Genomic DNA, 16632 nt, shown 5'->3' with positions numbered 1-16632 from the left:
CTTTAACATCAATGTTTTCCTCATTACCATAGATGCTTTGAGTCAATCTCCCAGAGCATGTCAGTTTCACTTCCAGCTAAGTTGTAAAGACTCTCATAAAATAAGTCAAGTCCTTTCTAAAGAATAACTTTTAGGTGGAAAAAACTTACCTTTATTTTAGACTTATTTGTTATCTGTGAATTTCCTGACAGCAGGAGTCACATATTTTCATCTTTTTGTTCTCCTAGAGCCTAATACAGTAGCTTACCACTGTAAGTAGCCTGTGCTCCTATAAGTTACAGGAGGGTAGGTACTGTGTCTTATGTTCACCACTATGTACCTAGCACCTAGTACAATGTCCAGTATGTGGTGGGTATCCAATACATTTTGATGAGTAAATATTTATTAGTTTTTTTAACTCTTTCTCATATGATCATATATTTCCTCATAAAACTTCACATATATGTATACCTATGTACGTATATACGAGTAATTTTTCATGTTGGCTTCCCCACAGGTTTGTAATATCTGGAGGGCAGGGACCAATTAATTACAATGCTTAGTACTGTCCACAGACAACTCACACAGCATAGAACACAGCAGGAATCTGGAGCGGGGCTGTGGTGCAGAGGGAGGGATGACTGATTTCTTGACTCTAAGACTATAAAAGCAAAATATAAAGAGTAAGGTCGATCATCTAAAATATTCAGGTTGAAAATCAACTTGTTGTTTGTTTCCCTAGTTTTGACTGGTTAATCACAGTCTAAAGTCACTGAATAAATGTTCATCCACTTTCTTTGTCCTGCCAAAGAAAACAGAGCCATTGTCAAACACCATCAGCCACAGCATTTGAAAGGTCAGGCTTGAATGTGAATGTGTGGCCCTTGATTGGATCCTGGTTCAAAAAACTATTTAAAAAAACTATAAGGTGCTAACAGAAATTTAATCAACTGGATGGGTGTATGATTATATTAAAGAATTACTGTCAGTTTTTAAGTAAAATAATAATACAGGAGTACATCATTTTATTGCGCTTCACTTTACTACACTTCACAGATATTGTATTTTTTACAAATTGAAGGTCTGTGGCAACCCTGCATGAAGCAAGACTATTGGCACCATTTTCCAACATCATTTGCTCCCTTCATGTCTCTGTGTCACATTTTGGTAATTTGCAATACTTCAGACTTTTTCATTATTATTATATTGTTATGGTGATCTGTGATCAGTGATCTTTGATACTACTATTGTAATTGTTCTGGGGCACCACATACCATGCCCATTTAAGACAGCAAACTTAATCGATAAATGTTGTCTGTGTTCTGACGAGCAGTTCCCCATCTCTCTCCCTCTCTTCAGGCCTCCGTATTTCCTGAGACACAACGATACTGAAATTAGGCCAGTTAATAACCCTACAATGGCCTCTAAGTGTTCAAGTGAAAGGAAGAGTTATACGTCTCTCACTTTAAGTCAAAAGCCAGAAATGATTCAGCTTAGTGAGGAAGGCATGTTGAAAGCCGAGATATGCCAAAAGCTAGGCCTCTTACACCAAACAGTTAGCCAAATTGTGAATGCCAAGGAAAAGTTCTTGAAGGAAATTAAAAGTGCTACTCCAGTGAACACACAAATGATAAGAAAGCAAAACAGCCTTACTGTGATGTGGAGAAACTTTCAGTGTTCTGGATAGGAGATCAAACTAGTCACGACATTCCCTTAAGCCAAAATGTAATCCAGAGCAATGTCCTAACTCTCTTCAATTCTATGAAAGCTGAGAGAGGTGAGGAAGCTGCAGAAGAAAAGTTTGAAGCTAGCAGGGCTTGGTTCATGAGGTTTAAGGAAAGAAGCCGTCTCTATAACATAAATGTGCAAGGTGAAGCAGCAACTGCTGATACAGAAGCTGCAGCAAGTTATCCAGAAGATCTAGCTATCTCAGATAATCGATGAAGGTGGCTACACTAAAGAACAGATTTTCAGTGTAGACAAAACAGCCTTCTATTGGAAGAAGATGCCATCTAGGACTCTCATAGCTAGAGAGGAGAAGTCAGTGCCTGGCTTCAAAGCTGCAAAGGACAGGCTGACTCTTGTTAAGGGCTAATGAAGCTGGTGCCTTTAAGTTGAAGCCAATGCTCATTTGCCATCCCCAAAATCCTAGGGCCCTTCAGAATTATGCTAAGTCTATTCTGCCTGTGTTCTATCAATGAAACAACAAAGCCTGGATGACGGCACATACGCTGACAACATGGTTTACTGCATATTTTAAGCCCACTGTTGAGATCTACTGCTCAGAAAAAAAGATTCCTTTCAAAATATTACTGCTCATTGACAATGCCCCTGGTCACCCGAGAGCTCTAATGGAGATGTACAATGAGATTCATGTTGTTTTCATGCCTGCTAACACAACATCCATTCTGCAGCCCATGGATCAAGGAGTCATTTTGAATTTCAAGTCTCATTATTTAAGAAATACATTTCATAAGACTGTAGCTGCCATAGATAGTGAATCCTCTGATGGGTAGGGGCAAAGTAAATAGAAAACCTTCTGGAAAGGATTCACCATTCTAGATGCCATTAAGAAAATTCTTGATTCTTGGGTAGAGGTCAAAATATCAACATTAACAGGAGTTGGGAGGAAGATGATTCCAACCCTCATGGATGATTTTGAGGGGTTCAAGACTTCAGAGGAGGAAGTAACCGCAGATGTGGTAGAAATAGCAAGAGAACTAGAATTAGAAGTGGATCCTGAAGATGGGACTGAATTGCTGCAATCTCACCATGAAACTTGAACAGATGAAGAGTTGCTTCTTATGGATGAGCAAAGAAAGTGGTTTCTTGAGATGGAATCTCCTCCTGGAGAAGATGCTATGAAGATTGCTGAAATGACAACAAAGGATTTAGAATATTACATGAACTTAGTTGATAAAGCAGTGGCAGGGCTTGAGAGGACTGACTCCATTTTTTTTTTTTTTTTTTTTTGTGGTACGCGGGCCTCTCACTGTTGTGGCCTCTCCCGTCGCGGAGCACAGGCTCTGGACGTGCAGGCCCAGCGGCCATGGCTCATGGGCCCAGCCACTCCGTGGCATGTGGGATCCTCCCAGACCAGGGCACGAATCCTCATCCCTTGCATCGGCAGGCGGACTCTCAATCATTGCGCCACCAGGGAAGCCCCTGACTCCAATTTTGAATGAAGTTCTACTGTGTGTAAAATGCTATCAAACAGCATTGCAGGCTACAGAAAAATCATTCGTGGAAAGAAGAGTAAATGGATGTGGCAAACCTCATTGTTGTCTTATTTTAAGAAATTGCAGTAGCCAGCCCAGCCTTCAGCAGCCACCATCCTGGTCCATCAGTAGGCATCAGCATCAAGGCGAGATCCTCCACCAGCAAAAAGATTATAACTTGCTAAAGGCTCAGATGATGGCTAGCATTGTTTAGCAATAAAGTATTTTTTAATTAAGGTATGTACATTTTTAGATATAATGCTATTGCACACTTAATACATTACAGTATAGTATAAACATAGCTTTTATATGTACTGAAAAACCAGCAAATTTGTGCAACTTGCTTTATTGCAATATTCACTTTATCGTGGTGGTCTGGAATTGAACCTGCAATATCTCCAAGGTATGCCTGTATTGTAATATGGTGATTATGTCATTTTTTTAAAAAAAGGGCCCTTCATCTCAAGTGATACATACTTACTTATATGATGTCTGGGATCTGGAGAATGGGGAGACCCATAAACGAAACAAGATAGGTTGATTGTTCATTGCTGGAGCCAGGTCATGGGGTACTTCAAGTCTCTCTACTTTGGTATATGCTTAAAATGTTCCATAAATTTCAAATATATAAAAGTTTGCTTAAAATCATAAAAAATGAAAAGAAAGGAACCTCAAGTCTCATTGGTCTGTGCTTGCTGCAGATTCCTCACCAGTTGATTATTACTTCCTCTGATACTGTCATTATTTATGGCTGAGAGGATTTCTTAACCATGGATTTCCAGGGTTCCTAGGAATGGGCTTCAGAGGATTATGTGTGAGGGTGCATTTTTCTTGGGAGAGGGTCCATAACTTTCATCAGATTCTCAGGGAAGCTTGTGACTCAGAAAATATTAGAATCATAAGAACCACACTGTATAAGTTTAGGAGAAAAAGGAAAGGAGGGAGGGAGGGAAAGAGAAAGGGAAAGAAGGATGAACTAGAGAAAAGACCCTGTTTCTGTATGTCTCACTGGCTCATGAGAATGACCCACTATGTAAATGTGTATTGACTTGGGTGCCCACCGGAAGGACTAAGTAAGATAAAAAGAACTCAGAGGGTTAAATGCACATTAAAACACTGAAATTGCAAGGCACATCATGAGAAAGAAAGCACTGTTATAAGCCTTGACAAATGAATGAATTATAGCTGAGTAGCAAACCAGATTCTCACTTACAGTTAATGGACAAGTTAAAAGGCACCAGTGGGGCTGAGTCTCACATAATGGCCCCAGATCCTTGAAGCAGACACAGAGGCTGCAGGCGAGGGAGAAGCAGCAGGCAGTGGAGCCCACCTTGAGCCCTCTCCCTGACCCCTCGCTGCGGCTCCACTCTGAACCTGCAGGGTGGTAGTACTGCCAGACTCAGCTCAGCCTCCCTTCCTGCAATCAGTCTCGACTCTTTCACCTCCAAAGCCCCTTTCATCTTTTTTCTTTAATTAATTTTTTTTTTGGCTGCATTGGGTCTTCGTTACTGCGCGCGGGCTTTGTCTAGTTGCGGCAAGCGGGGGCTACTCTCCATTGAGGTGCAGGGGCTTCTCATTGCAGTGGCTTCTCTTGTTGCGGAGCACGGGCCCTAGGTGTGCGGGCTTCAGTAGTTGTGGCTCACGGGCTCTAGAGTGCAGGCTCAGTAGTTTTGGCGCACGGGCTTAGTTGCTCCGCGGCATGTGGGATCTTCCCGGACCAGGGCTCGAACCCGAGTCCCGTGCACTGGCAGGCGGGTTCTTAACCACTGCGCCACGAGGGAAGTCCCACCCTTTCATCTTTTATCCAATGGTTTCAGGTAACACCCTCCTACCCCACCCACCCAACAACAACAAGTATTTATTGAGTTCTGATACACAATCATTTAAATCAACAAATACAGAAGTGACTTCCAGGGTTTCTAATCAACAAACTAAGTCACCACAATTAGTACTGGGAACAAATATTTACTGAGCACTTACTGTATACCTAGCATTGTGCTTTACACATCTCACCTCACTTAATCCGCACAACAGTCCTAAATCAAGGCTAAGTAAGATCTCACAAGAGTTAAGTGAGACAGGAGGAACGTCAACTCAAGTCTCTCTGTATTAACATTATATACTACAATGCATTAACATCATACACTAACATTGCCAAAAGCAAAGAACCTGGTCGTTTTAGAGAGCTCTGGTCACCTAATCATGGATTAATGTCCACAGTGAAAACAGCTCAAGATAGTCATATTATTACCTTCTTAAATCCTTGTACTTCACACTGCCTTTACTGCCCAGAATTCCAATACTTCTCCATCTCCTTATTCACTTCCAACTCCCTCTTCATCCAGAAAGCCCATGAATTCTGACCCCCTGTAGAGCCCATCACTGAATCTGACCCAAAGATCCCCAACTCTCTAACACCCTCAATTTGACTTCCTCAATGAACGCTGACAACCTATAGCAAGAAAAAGGGGTTCCATGAGGATGTATGCAGCTGTTCTAGACCCCTTCTCAGTGGCCGTGAGCTCCTGAACACCCATGAGCTTCCTATTCTGACACTTCAGCAGCCTGCTAGGGGCCTAAAATTCCAAAGTGGCTCTGGTTTCTCAGTGACTTTTTTATTGAACCCTACTTGGAGTCACTCCTGTTCCATACAACTTACTAGCTAGCACATCGTGGTTGGCAGAATAATGGCCCCCAAAGGACTTGCACATCGTAATCCCTGGAACCTATGAATACGTTACCTCACACGGCAATGGGGAATTAAGGTTGCAGACGGAAACAGGGTTGCTCATCAGTGGACCTTAAAATAAGGACATTATCTGGATTATCCAGTGGGATCAATGTAGTCACAAGGATCCCTAAAAGTGGAAGAGGGAGGCAGAAGAGTGCAGCTGGAGAACGAGGTTTGATGACAAAAGCAGGGTCTGAGAGATGCTGTGTTGCTGGTTTTGACTGTGGAGGAAGGGAACTGCAAGCCAAGGAATGCAGGCAGCCTCACGAAACTGAAGAAATTAAGGAAACAGATTGTCCCCTAGAAGCTCCAGAAAGAAACAGCCCCATTCAACACGTTGATTTTAGCGCAGTGAGACTTGTGCTGAACGTCTGAACTACAGAACTGTAAGCTAATCAATTTGTGTTGCTTTAAGCCAGTAAATCTGTGGTCATTTTGTTAGGGCAGCAATAGACACTAATACATACATTAATGGCTTTCTAACTAGCAAAACCAGAGTAAACTTGTTACTACCTTACAGGAAACAACCAACCTCTCCATTATCTCAGATTTGCTGGTGTTACCTAGCAGCAGATTTAGAACACATTGCTCCTCTGTGTCCTGATTACCACTGTGGCAGGCTTAACTGAGAGCCCTGTCTACCCTGCCAAGGCAAACCATGAGCTAAGACAATTATCTACAAGTCAGAAGGAAGTAAATTTGCAAACTGAATTGTCCCCCCAGCCTGCCTCAATTCTCTGCTTGGCAGGAAAGTCCACACCTCTCCTACTGAAGCTCCCCAGTAGAACTGGTGATGCCAGATAAAGAGAATGCTCACATGTTCCCCAATTCCCACACAGGAAAGGAACACCTAGTGCGTGGGGAGGGGCTGGAGGCGGACGGATTGTACATTGCAAGGCAGTAACAGGAGAAGCTGCTCTGGTTGATACTTTTGTTCAGTAACATTCAGCAAATACATACTGACTGCTTCCCATGAACTGACCATGACCCTCAGAAAAGTTATCCGCTCTCTACAGAGCCATTCGTTCGCTCAGCAAATATTTATTGAGCACAAACACGTGCCAGGGCCGCTGAGCACTAGCCTCCGAGAGTTTTTCAGGTCTACTTTAAAACATAAAGTGTGACTCTCTTCCCATCTGCCACGCTTCCCAGTTATCAGCCATTCACCAGGATTTGTTATTCTGAAGATTTCTTCAAAATTTCCCGTTCTAAGCCGGCCTGATTCACATAAAAGCCTTGGTAATTGCCCAAATTCACTTGCTCCCCTCTCCACCACTTGCACCCTCTCTGAACCTCCCTGCGCTTCCCAGCACCACTTGGCTCAAGTGCTTCTGGTTTCAACCTCTCCAGCCTTCTCTTCCAAAAATTCTTTCTGCTCAGTTCTGAAAGTGCTGATCGGGAGAATTTTGAAGCTACAAGTTGTCCCTAGTTCCAGTCCAAACTAGGAGCTCTCCCTCAAGCTTTCTGATCTCCTTCCACTCTTACTATCCCTTTTAAGAGCTCACCGGCCCCTAAAACTGCAATAACCACCTCCGGAGATCTCATCAAAATTCAATAACACAGGGCTTCCCTGGTGGCGCAGTGGTTGAGAGTCCGCCTGCCGATGCAGGGGACACGGGTTCGTGCCCCGATCCGGGAAGATCCCACATGCCGCGGAGCGGCTGGGCCCGTGAGCCATGGCCGCTGAGCCTGCATGTCTGGAGCCTGTGCTCCGCAACGGGAGAGGCCACAACAGTGAGAGGCCCGCGTACCGTAAAAAAAAAAAAAAAAAAATTCAATAATGCAGGCCTTCATTAACTCATCCTAAACTCCACCAATAGCCACCTAGCTGGCCTCCTTCATTCCAGCTCTTCCCACTCTAATACATCCTTTGTACACCTTGCCACACGTATCTTCCCAAACACGTTTAAGTGCTCATTTTTAATCAGTCACCGGTCCAGGTGTCAGAGACACAAGCCACGGTAATGTAGAGTGATGAAGGACACTTCTTTAGAGACGGCCAGCTCTGCCACTTCTTAGAAGTTACTTAACCACTCTACATCTTGGTTTCCTCATTTGGAAAATAAGCATAATAAGGGCATGTAAGTTTCAGGGTTATTGAGAGAATTCAAGGAGACAATGCATGGAAAGCACTTGGCAGCGTACCTGGCACGTGGCAAGCACTCAATACAAGTTACACAACCAACAACATGAAAGGGAGCTGGCAGGTTAGCAGCAGAGATGAACATGTAGATTCCACAAGTAAGGGATGGAAGAAGTTATAGCACGTGGTGGTGGTTGTGAGCAAAAAAGAGTGAGTGATAAATTCTGATGATGACGTGGAGCCAGACGTTAAAGATTCCAATGGAATATTCTAGGTGGAGAAGCGGGGAAAAGTTTTCCAGCTAGAATACCTGAGCGAAGGCACAGCAGCAGGGAAAGGAGAGCTTCCGTGTAATAGAGCAATGGCCGTCTGAGGCTCTGGGCTGATACTGACAAGACCAGGAGCGCCTTAAAGAGAAGTACATTGACTTTGGATACAAAAAAGTCGTTCATTCACTCAGCAACCAGCCACTGTGCAGATGACAAGATTTTCAACCCGGTCCCTGCCCTCATGAAGCTTCTATTTGAAAAGATAGTAATCAAGAAATCAAAACAAGAACACTCCAGATAAGTTATATATACTATTAAGAAAAGAAAGCAGAATCGTATGAACGAGATTAACTGTAAGTCGAGGCCAAGGAAAGCCACCCTGAGGAGGGGGCATCTGAGTTGAGTCACGAGAAGGCCCAGGTAGATGAAATGTCCACAGGAATGACAAGAACAATGCTGTTGAGGCCTGAAGGAGCTGGTCATATTAAAGGAACGGAAAGATAGCCAGTGCAGGGGTGCGTGGTGAGAGAGGGGAGGAGAGGTCGTCAGGGAGGGTGGGCAAGGCCCTGGTCACAATGAAGCTTGGTAGGCCACAATAGGGAGTTTGGATTTTATTCCAAAGTGCACTGGGAAGCCACTGAAGGGTTTCCAGATAGGATATGACATCTGATTTGTGTTTTTAAAAGCTCTCTCTGGGGGACTTCCCTGGTGGCGCAGTGGTTAAGAATCTACCTGGCAGTGCAGAGGACATGGGTCCGACCCCTGGTCCGGGAAGATCCCACATGCTGCAGAGCAACTAAGCCCATGTGTCACAACCACTGAGCCTGTGCTCTAGAGCCCGCGAACCACAACTACTGAGCCCACGCACCTAGAGCCCGTGCTCCACAACAAGAGAAGCCACCCCAGCGAGAAGCCCACGCACTGCAAGGAAGAGCAGTCCCTGCTCACCGCAACTAGAGAAAGCCCGCAGGCAGCAATGACGACCCAACGCAACCAAAAATTAATTAATTAATTAGTTAATTTTTTTTTTTAAAAAAGCCCTCTCTGGGACTTCCCTGGTGGCGCAATGGTTAAGAATCCGCCTGCCAATGCAGGGGACACGGGTTCAACCCCTGGTCTGAGAAGATCTCACATGCCGTAAAGCAACTAAGCCCTTGTGCCACAACTAATGAGCCTGAGCTCTAGAGCCCGTGAGCCACAACTACTGAAGCCTGCGTGCTCTATAGCTTGCATGCCACAACTACTGAGCCCACGTGCTGCAACTACGGAAGCCCGTGCACCTAGAGCCCATGCTCCACAAGAAGAGAAGCCACCTCAATGAGAAGCCCACGCACTGCAACAAAGAGTAGCCCCCGCTCGCCGCAAGTAGAGAAAGCCTGCACGCAGCAACGAAGACCCGACGCAGCCAAAAAAAAAAAAACTCTCCCTGGCTGCCATGGGGCAAGTGGACTGTAGAAGGAAGAGCAGAAGGAAACTGTTAGGAGCCAGCACAGTAGTCCAAACCAGAGAAAACAGCCTAGACTTAGGTTATTTAGATGTGATGCCTGGAATCTCAGTTTACACCAAGTTACACAGTCTGCTCACTTTGCAATGCCCGCTCCCTTCCACACAGCTCAGTTGGCACACAGGAGGCTTAGTTGGTAATTTTCAATCGATTGACTGTGTCTCCCCCAAGTCATCCCCATTTCCTTTCCTCCTTCTACTCTTGTTTCTTTTCCACCCTATATCTCAAGTACCCATTTGCCCATCACCTGACTCAGCCTTTACGAGGTCCTGCTGTTTCCACTCTATTCTTTGCTCTCTCATCACCCCACTGCCCACAAAAGTTTCATGAACTAGATATAAAAGAGATAATTATTTTCTGTCCTATCCCAGAAGCACTCAGGAATTACCATTTTCACAGAGCACTAACAGAAGCCTGGGGGTTATTATGATCTTGACAATACAACTGGAACACATTCTGCATGTTAAGGACACTGTCTCCTCACATTCGTTCCAGCCTGTTCTCCCTGCTGCAGCCAGAGAAATCTTTCAGGAGGAGAATGTAATCATGATCTCATTAGCTCTCATTCTCTCTCTGGCTCCTCTCTCTTTCTCTCTCTCTATGTTATGACCCCAGAGTACATCTCACACCATTCCCCTCATTGCTGCCTATGGCTCCATCCACAATGGCCTTCTTTCAGGTCTTCTAACCAGATGTGCCTCCTCTGCTGTTCTTTGTCTCCAAAGCCCTTTGATCTCCCTCTTCCCTCAGTTGACACTTATTCTTTAGATCTTTGCCCAAATTTTCTTCCTTAGCAAAATCTGTGATCTGAGACCAAAGCTGGAACCATTGTGATATACACTCACAGCACTGCATATCTTCCTTTCTAAGCACGCATCACAGTTTATAAATAATACATTTATTTGTGTGACTGATTAAAATGGTTATTCACACACACACAAACACACACAGACACACTCAATGGGATCATCTAGTAGTAAACTATTACCAGGAAGAAGAGGAGTGAGTCAGTGATACCCATTTTGCTACAAACTCAAGTTTTCTCTGCCTCTTTACAGAAACCATCCTGACGTCAACATGACCCTTGTTTCAAGACCTGTCATCCTTCTGAGAAGGTCCATCATTCTCTTCACAGCCCTCCACTTCAGACTTGACCTCCCTTCAACACCTCTTTCCAGAGCAGTAACCACATCGTCACGTGATGGGCACAGGAAAGGGGGGAGTGAGAATTCAATGAGCTCCCACTCCTATACTGGTTGCCACACAATAAACATCATTTTACAGAGCTCTTTCACAAACAGCACCTCATTTCGTCCACAAAATCACCCTGTGAGGTAAGCAAAGCCGATAATATCATTCCCATTTTGCTAGATGCGGAAACTGTGGTTCAAAGAGGCAAGTGACTTACTCAAGGTCACAAAGCCTGTGAGAGGCAGATGTAGGATTTGAACCTACAGTCTCTGACCCCTAGTCCAATGCTTTACCTTACATTAGCCACCCCAACAGTTGGGTTATCAGCTACTTAAACCTAGTTTCCTCATTCCTTTAAATAAACACCTGTTCCTGACCCCTTAATACTTCCCCAGCCCGTTTCCACTTCCCTATCCAGAACTTGACAGCTGGCTGTGCAACGGGATGGAGGGAGTCATAAAGTTGACCACACTGACAAGGGTTAGGGTTTGGTCTCAGCCTCAAGTCTTTTCCAGCTCTTCCTCTGAGCCAGTGAGGAACCAGAAACCCCCTGAAAGAAAAACACAAAGAGGAGACATGCCTCACCAGAGCAAGGTCCCTGGCTACCCTTTCTCCCACGTTCCAGCAGGACACGGCAAGGCCAGAAGCCAGCCTCTTTCCCAGCAAGGAGGATCCGAGGAGAACAGAGGTCACCGGCCGCGGGCCGTCAGGGCTCCTCAGCCGGCCACGCAAAGGATGCGGCTCCCCCTTTTGGCCCAAGGTCACCCATTCGCAGCCCGGGCCCGATCCCCGACCGCCCCGAGCGCCCCCTGGTGTCCCGAGCTGGCCTCCCCTCGCCCTCAGGGAGTGGCCTGCGGAGCCCCGACTCGGGGGCAGAGAAAGGAGGGTGGGCAGAGGATGAGGAGGCTGAGCCCCGGGGAGGGGCGGGAGGCGGGGCCCTACCTGATAGCTGAGGACGCCGTCCGGCTCGTTACTCCCGGCCCGCATGGCGGAGCCCAACTAGGTCTCGCCCGCGGGCTCCAGGCCGAACGTCAGCAGTCCAAGCACTCTGGTCAGGTTTGAGGAGATCGCCCGAGCGGCGACCCCTACCCTGGAGCCAGCAGTCAACCATCAACTGCGGCCGCCTCCTCCATAGCCGCCGGCCCGCGAGGCCTCGCCGCAGCCAATCAACGCGCGGCCTGTGCGGCCAATCAGGGCGCGGAGCACCGGAGGCCGCTGTCCGGCGGTACCCTGGACTACCAGGAGGAGGAGGAGGGAGCCGGGAGAGCCAACCGCTCCGGGGCCCGGTTGCCATGGAAACCGCCTCCCTCCCTTCAGGGGCCTCTGGGTTTGAAGGTCCTTCCGACTGCTTGCTAGAGATTGAAAATTTCGTGGTTCTATTTGTAGATGCACCTGACCCTTGAAAACTGAGAAAGTGTCGGTTTTGTCTATCGTGATTTTGTTCTTTGGGTGTTGATTTTTAAATTCTGGGGAACCATCCCTTGGGGTTGCAGAAGGAAGGAACTGAGGGTGAGGGGGAAGGGCCTTCTAAAATTACTTGTTAATCCTCGAGCTAGCGGTCAGCTTAAAGAGTATTAACGAGAAGCAGGCAGGCAGTGATCCGATCCCCTCCATGGACTCACTGCAGTTTAGGTCTTCTCCCTGGGTCTCAGGTTGGCAGTACAAGCACAGAGTTGAGCTAAGGATGATTGTTGAAATAATGTCACAGAAATGCTTCCAGCTTTTCCGAGAAATGATCTAAGGCAAATTATTTAACAACAGAAGAACTACTGATCTAAGGCAAGGTTAGAAACCCATGAGTAACACATTCAGTTTGATTTGGGTTTAAAAGAAAAGAGAGGCTGGCCATGATCCAGCCAATTCTCTGTCCCCAAGAGGAGGAAAAAGGGGTTTTTGCTTTATGTCCACTATCAGACTGTAGGTGAGTCCACATTATTAAAGGAAAAAGAACAGTTGCAAATCAGCCTCCAAAGAAGCTACATCTGGGGAAAATAGTATGGTTGGTGCATGTTAAAGTTTCAACCCCTGCATACCACTCCTTGTGTTGGCCCGAAAATCTGAAACAAGTTTGTGCTTCAGTGTCCCTGAGGCAGAACCATGTTCCTGGTCTCTGGTTTAAGGCCTTGGTCCTGTTTCTTAGTGTTCATTGCCACCGTCTCTTCCCTAATTCATCACTTCACTAATCCTGTCCCTTGAATCTGGAATTCACCCCCATTTTTGCCCATCTAAATCTTAATCATCCTTCAAAGTTAGTCTCAAAGGCTACCTCTTCCAAGAAACCTCAACTCTCCCCAACACCCCTAAGAGATGTTATCACTCCCTCCTCTGAATCTTCATAGCACCCCATAACTTTCTTATAGCAGTTACCATGCTGTGGTTAAGTACTTTCATTAAATGTTGACTTTAGCTTACTATAATATTGTAAGTTTTTGAAGGCAAAATTATTTTTCCTATGCCCTTCTGTATACTTCACAGAGCCTCAAAAGAATGCTGGGCACATAGAACATAGCTATAAATATGTAAGTTATACAAGTTGTATAAATATATATACATAATTTCTAAATACATAAGTGAATATATGTGCTTTTAATTCAGTCTCACCAAAAACAAATTGAACACCTACTAAGGACAAGCCCAAATGGCACTGAAGATGCAGAGAAATCTAAAATAAAATACAGGGAGTTCCCTGGTGACACAGTGGTTGGTAGTCTGCCTGCCAATGCAGGGGACACGGGTTTGAGCCCTGATCTGGGAGGATCCCACATGCCGCAGAGCAACTAGGCCCGTGAGCCACAACTACTGAGCCTGTGCTCTGGAGCCCACGAGCCACAATTACTGAGCCCAAGTGCCACAACTATTGAAGCCCACACGCCTAGAGCCAGTGCTCCGAAGCAAGAGAGGCCACCACAATGAGAGGCCTGCACGCCGCAGCAAAGAGTGGCCCCTGCTCGTCGCAGCTAGAGAAAGCCCACGCGCATCAGCGAAGACCCAACGGAGCCAAAAATAAATAAATAAAAATTAATTAAAAAATAAAATAAAATACATATCTCCAAAGGGCTTACAGTCTAATCATGGAAATAGTATATATGTTAATATGATGACAAGATAATAGAACATAAAACAAGAGCCATATGAGTAATATAAACAACAAAGTTTATAAAAATTCAGAAGAGAAAATGATCTTTATGACTTGGGACACTTTAGGAACATGACACAGAGGACATGGGTTTGGGCTAAATCTGAAAACAGCCGAGCCAAGGTAAGGAGAGCAAGCATCTCAATTCTTGGGCAAAGATTTAACAATAGGAATGCACATGACCCATTCAGGATAGCCACAACTTGGACCAAAGCAGAAAGTTATAGAGAAGAGCAGTAGGAAGTAAAAATTGTGGTAAAGAAAAACTATGACCAAATTATAGAGAGCCAGCTAATTAGTTCAGACTTTTTTTTCTCTCATGTGATAGAAAGTAGGACACTGCTGAAAATTTTAAAGAACACTTCCATGCACCAGGCCCAGGGTTTAAATGCACTGTGTCATTTAATATTCCTAACTCTCCATTATTTCTCCATTTCACTGGTAAGAAAACTGAGGCTGAGAAGTTTAGCAGCTTTCTCAAGGTTAAGCAGTCATGAAGCTGGGATTTGATCATTTATTAATTCAGAACATATTTACTGAGAATCTGTGTATTCAGCATTGAGTGTTAGGGAAACAGCAATAAAACAAACAGGGTCTTGACCTCCTGAGCCTTACAGTCTAGTGGGGAGACAGCAAACAAGTAAAAAGACAAGACAATTACAGGTTATAAGAGCTGCTGTGAAGTAAATTGCAAAGTTATGTGATAGAGTAATGGGCATGGGGGTGGGGAGAGCTACATTAGATGGGGTGGTCAGGGGGGCTTCTCTGAGGAGGTGAGGAGAGTCTCATCTGATGAGATGAGTCAAGGATGAATCTGTCTGATTCTAGAGTTCTTGGCCACAATGCAACGCTGTCCTATATAAATGGTACCATTGCTGAAATCTGCCACTGGGGGCAAGATGGGTTAGAGGGGGAAACGTGAGGCAGGGGGTCATTTATACGGACTCTGGTAACGTGGTAATTCAGGAGGGGCCAAGGATGGCAACCAAAGGGAAGATGTGTCCTCCATTCCCCACTCCCTAGAAAGCCAGCTCCCGTGGTACTCTCATGAGAGTGGGCATGAGTGGTCAGGGCAGGGAGAATGAGGAGGTAGAGGATTCCTGGGAGCTCTAGTGGATCTGATTTTCCTCCAGTTCAAATGTAGAAAAAGTCTGAGCCTCTGGCCCTTGACTCAGGGTCAAGAGCCCCATCTTCTGGTCTATTGCGCAAATTACAAAAGGAACTAGGCTGCCCTGAGGCAGCTGCTCTCTGGAGCGCTGCAGATAGGCTCTCCCCTCCCAGGGTTGTTTTGGTCTCTCCTTCCCAAAGAAGTCTAGCTCGCTTGGCTCCAGGGTCCAGGTTCTAGGCTTCCAGCCACTACTGCTCCCTACACTGCTTGGAAAAGTGCAGATACGCTGCTCTCAGCCTGGCCGGCAAAGAGGCGTGGGAGGAGCTAGAAGGAGGATTTTCAGCCAAGGACACCACCTCACACTGATTATTCTTCTAAAGAAAGCAGAAAAAACAGCATTCTTGGCCTAGAAGGAGTCATAAAATGGACAGGAAAATGCAAAATATGGGTAAAGACAGAGACCACACACACACACACACACACACACACACACACACACACACCACAGGGAAGCAAGGAGGCTTGCAGCAACTCTATGAGGTAGGTTCTATCATCCCATTTTACAGATGAGAACACTGAAGACTGAGGCTTAGAGATGTAAGTTGCCCCAGTTCACGCAGCAAGCACAGTTAATAAATGGAGACGCTGAGCTCTCAGCTCAGATGTATCTGATTGCAGAGTGCACACGCTTAACCACCTACTGCCTCCCACGGGCTGCCTGGGCTTTTGTCCTTCCCTAACTTTTGTAGCCTCCCACCCTCTCTTCGTGGCTTCCAAATGTGGCTATCCTTCCAACTTTGTCTCTACATCCTTCCTTCTCTAATACCAGTGTTCTTAGACTTTGGTGGGGAGAGGTTAGGTCTTGAACCCCCAGGGACATGGTAAAGTCTGTGGGACTCTCTTTTCAGGTAAGTAAAAAAGCCCCAAATTTTCCACTAGGCACCTTACCTATATGATTATTATTTTTTTTAATTTATGAGGAACAAGAGCCCCGTTTTTTTATTGGATCATTTCTTGCATTTGAAGTACTCCTCGATGACATCCTTGGCCTGAGACTCTGCCGTAGTCCTTAACCACCACACAACTGCAACCGACCACTTTATAGGGTTCTCCCCCTCTGTCAGTTTTACAGAGGCCAACCCATTCCCCTAGTTTCTTGCTGTCATCAACCTTAACCAGGTTGATCTGGTGCTCAGCACAAAGGGCCTCCACGAACTTGACATACATAGGCTCATCACAGTTGGATGCAAGTACATAAAGATGGGCTGGGCGCTTGTCTAAGGCTTTAGCAGCCTGGCGAATTCCACGGGCTAGGCCACCGTGGCTGAGGGCGGTCTTCAGCACCTCTTGCAAAGCAGCGTTAACATCCATTACACCTCCAGCAGCAATGCCTTCTTCGGCCACGGCGGTGGG

At 45.7% G+C, this 16632-nt stretch overlaps 1 protein-coding gene and 1 pseudogene across 6 annotated transcripts in view; both read right to left on the bottom strand.

The window, feature by feature from the left end:
* The window catches only part of SLC4A8 (solute carrier family 4 member 8), a 91963-nt gene extending 79819 nt beyond the window's left edge, over positions 1-12144 (bottom strand). For 4 of the 6 annotated variants that reach the window (XR_007470020.1, XM_004274309.3, XM_033436260.2 and 1 more), the window contains exon 1: positions 11918-12144. Coding sequence is in view for 3 of the 6 variants with exons in the window: in XM_004274309.3 (XP_004274357.2) it covers positions 11918-11962 (45 nt within the window). In the remaining 3 variants the exon portion in view is untranslated. Of the gene's footprint in view, positions 1-11560; positions 11847-11917 lie in introns of those variants that run through there. The other 2 variants (XM_033436261.2, XM_049694094.1) reach the window with 2 other exon arrangements.
* A 1967-nt stretch (positions 12145-14111) lies between these two features.
* LOC117203005 (40S ribosomal protein S12-like) lies at positions 14112-16632 on the bottom strand (annotated as a pseudogene).

This window comes from Orcinus orca, chromosome 11, assembly GCF_937001465.1.
Source record: "Orcinus orca chromosome 11, mOrcOrc1.1, whole genome shotgun sequence".
Lineage (NCBI taxonomy): Eukaryota > Metazoa > Chordata > Mammalia > Artiodactyla > Delphinidae > Orcinus > Orcinus orca.
This window is presented reverse-complemented; position numbering and strand designations above follow the sequence as displayed.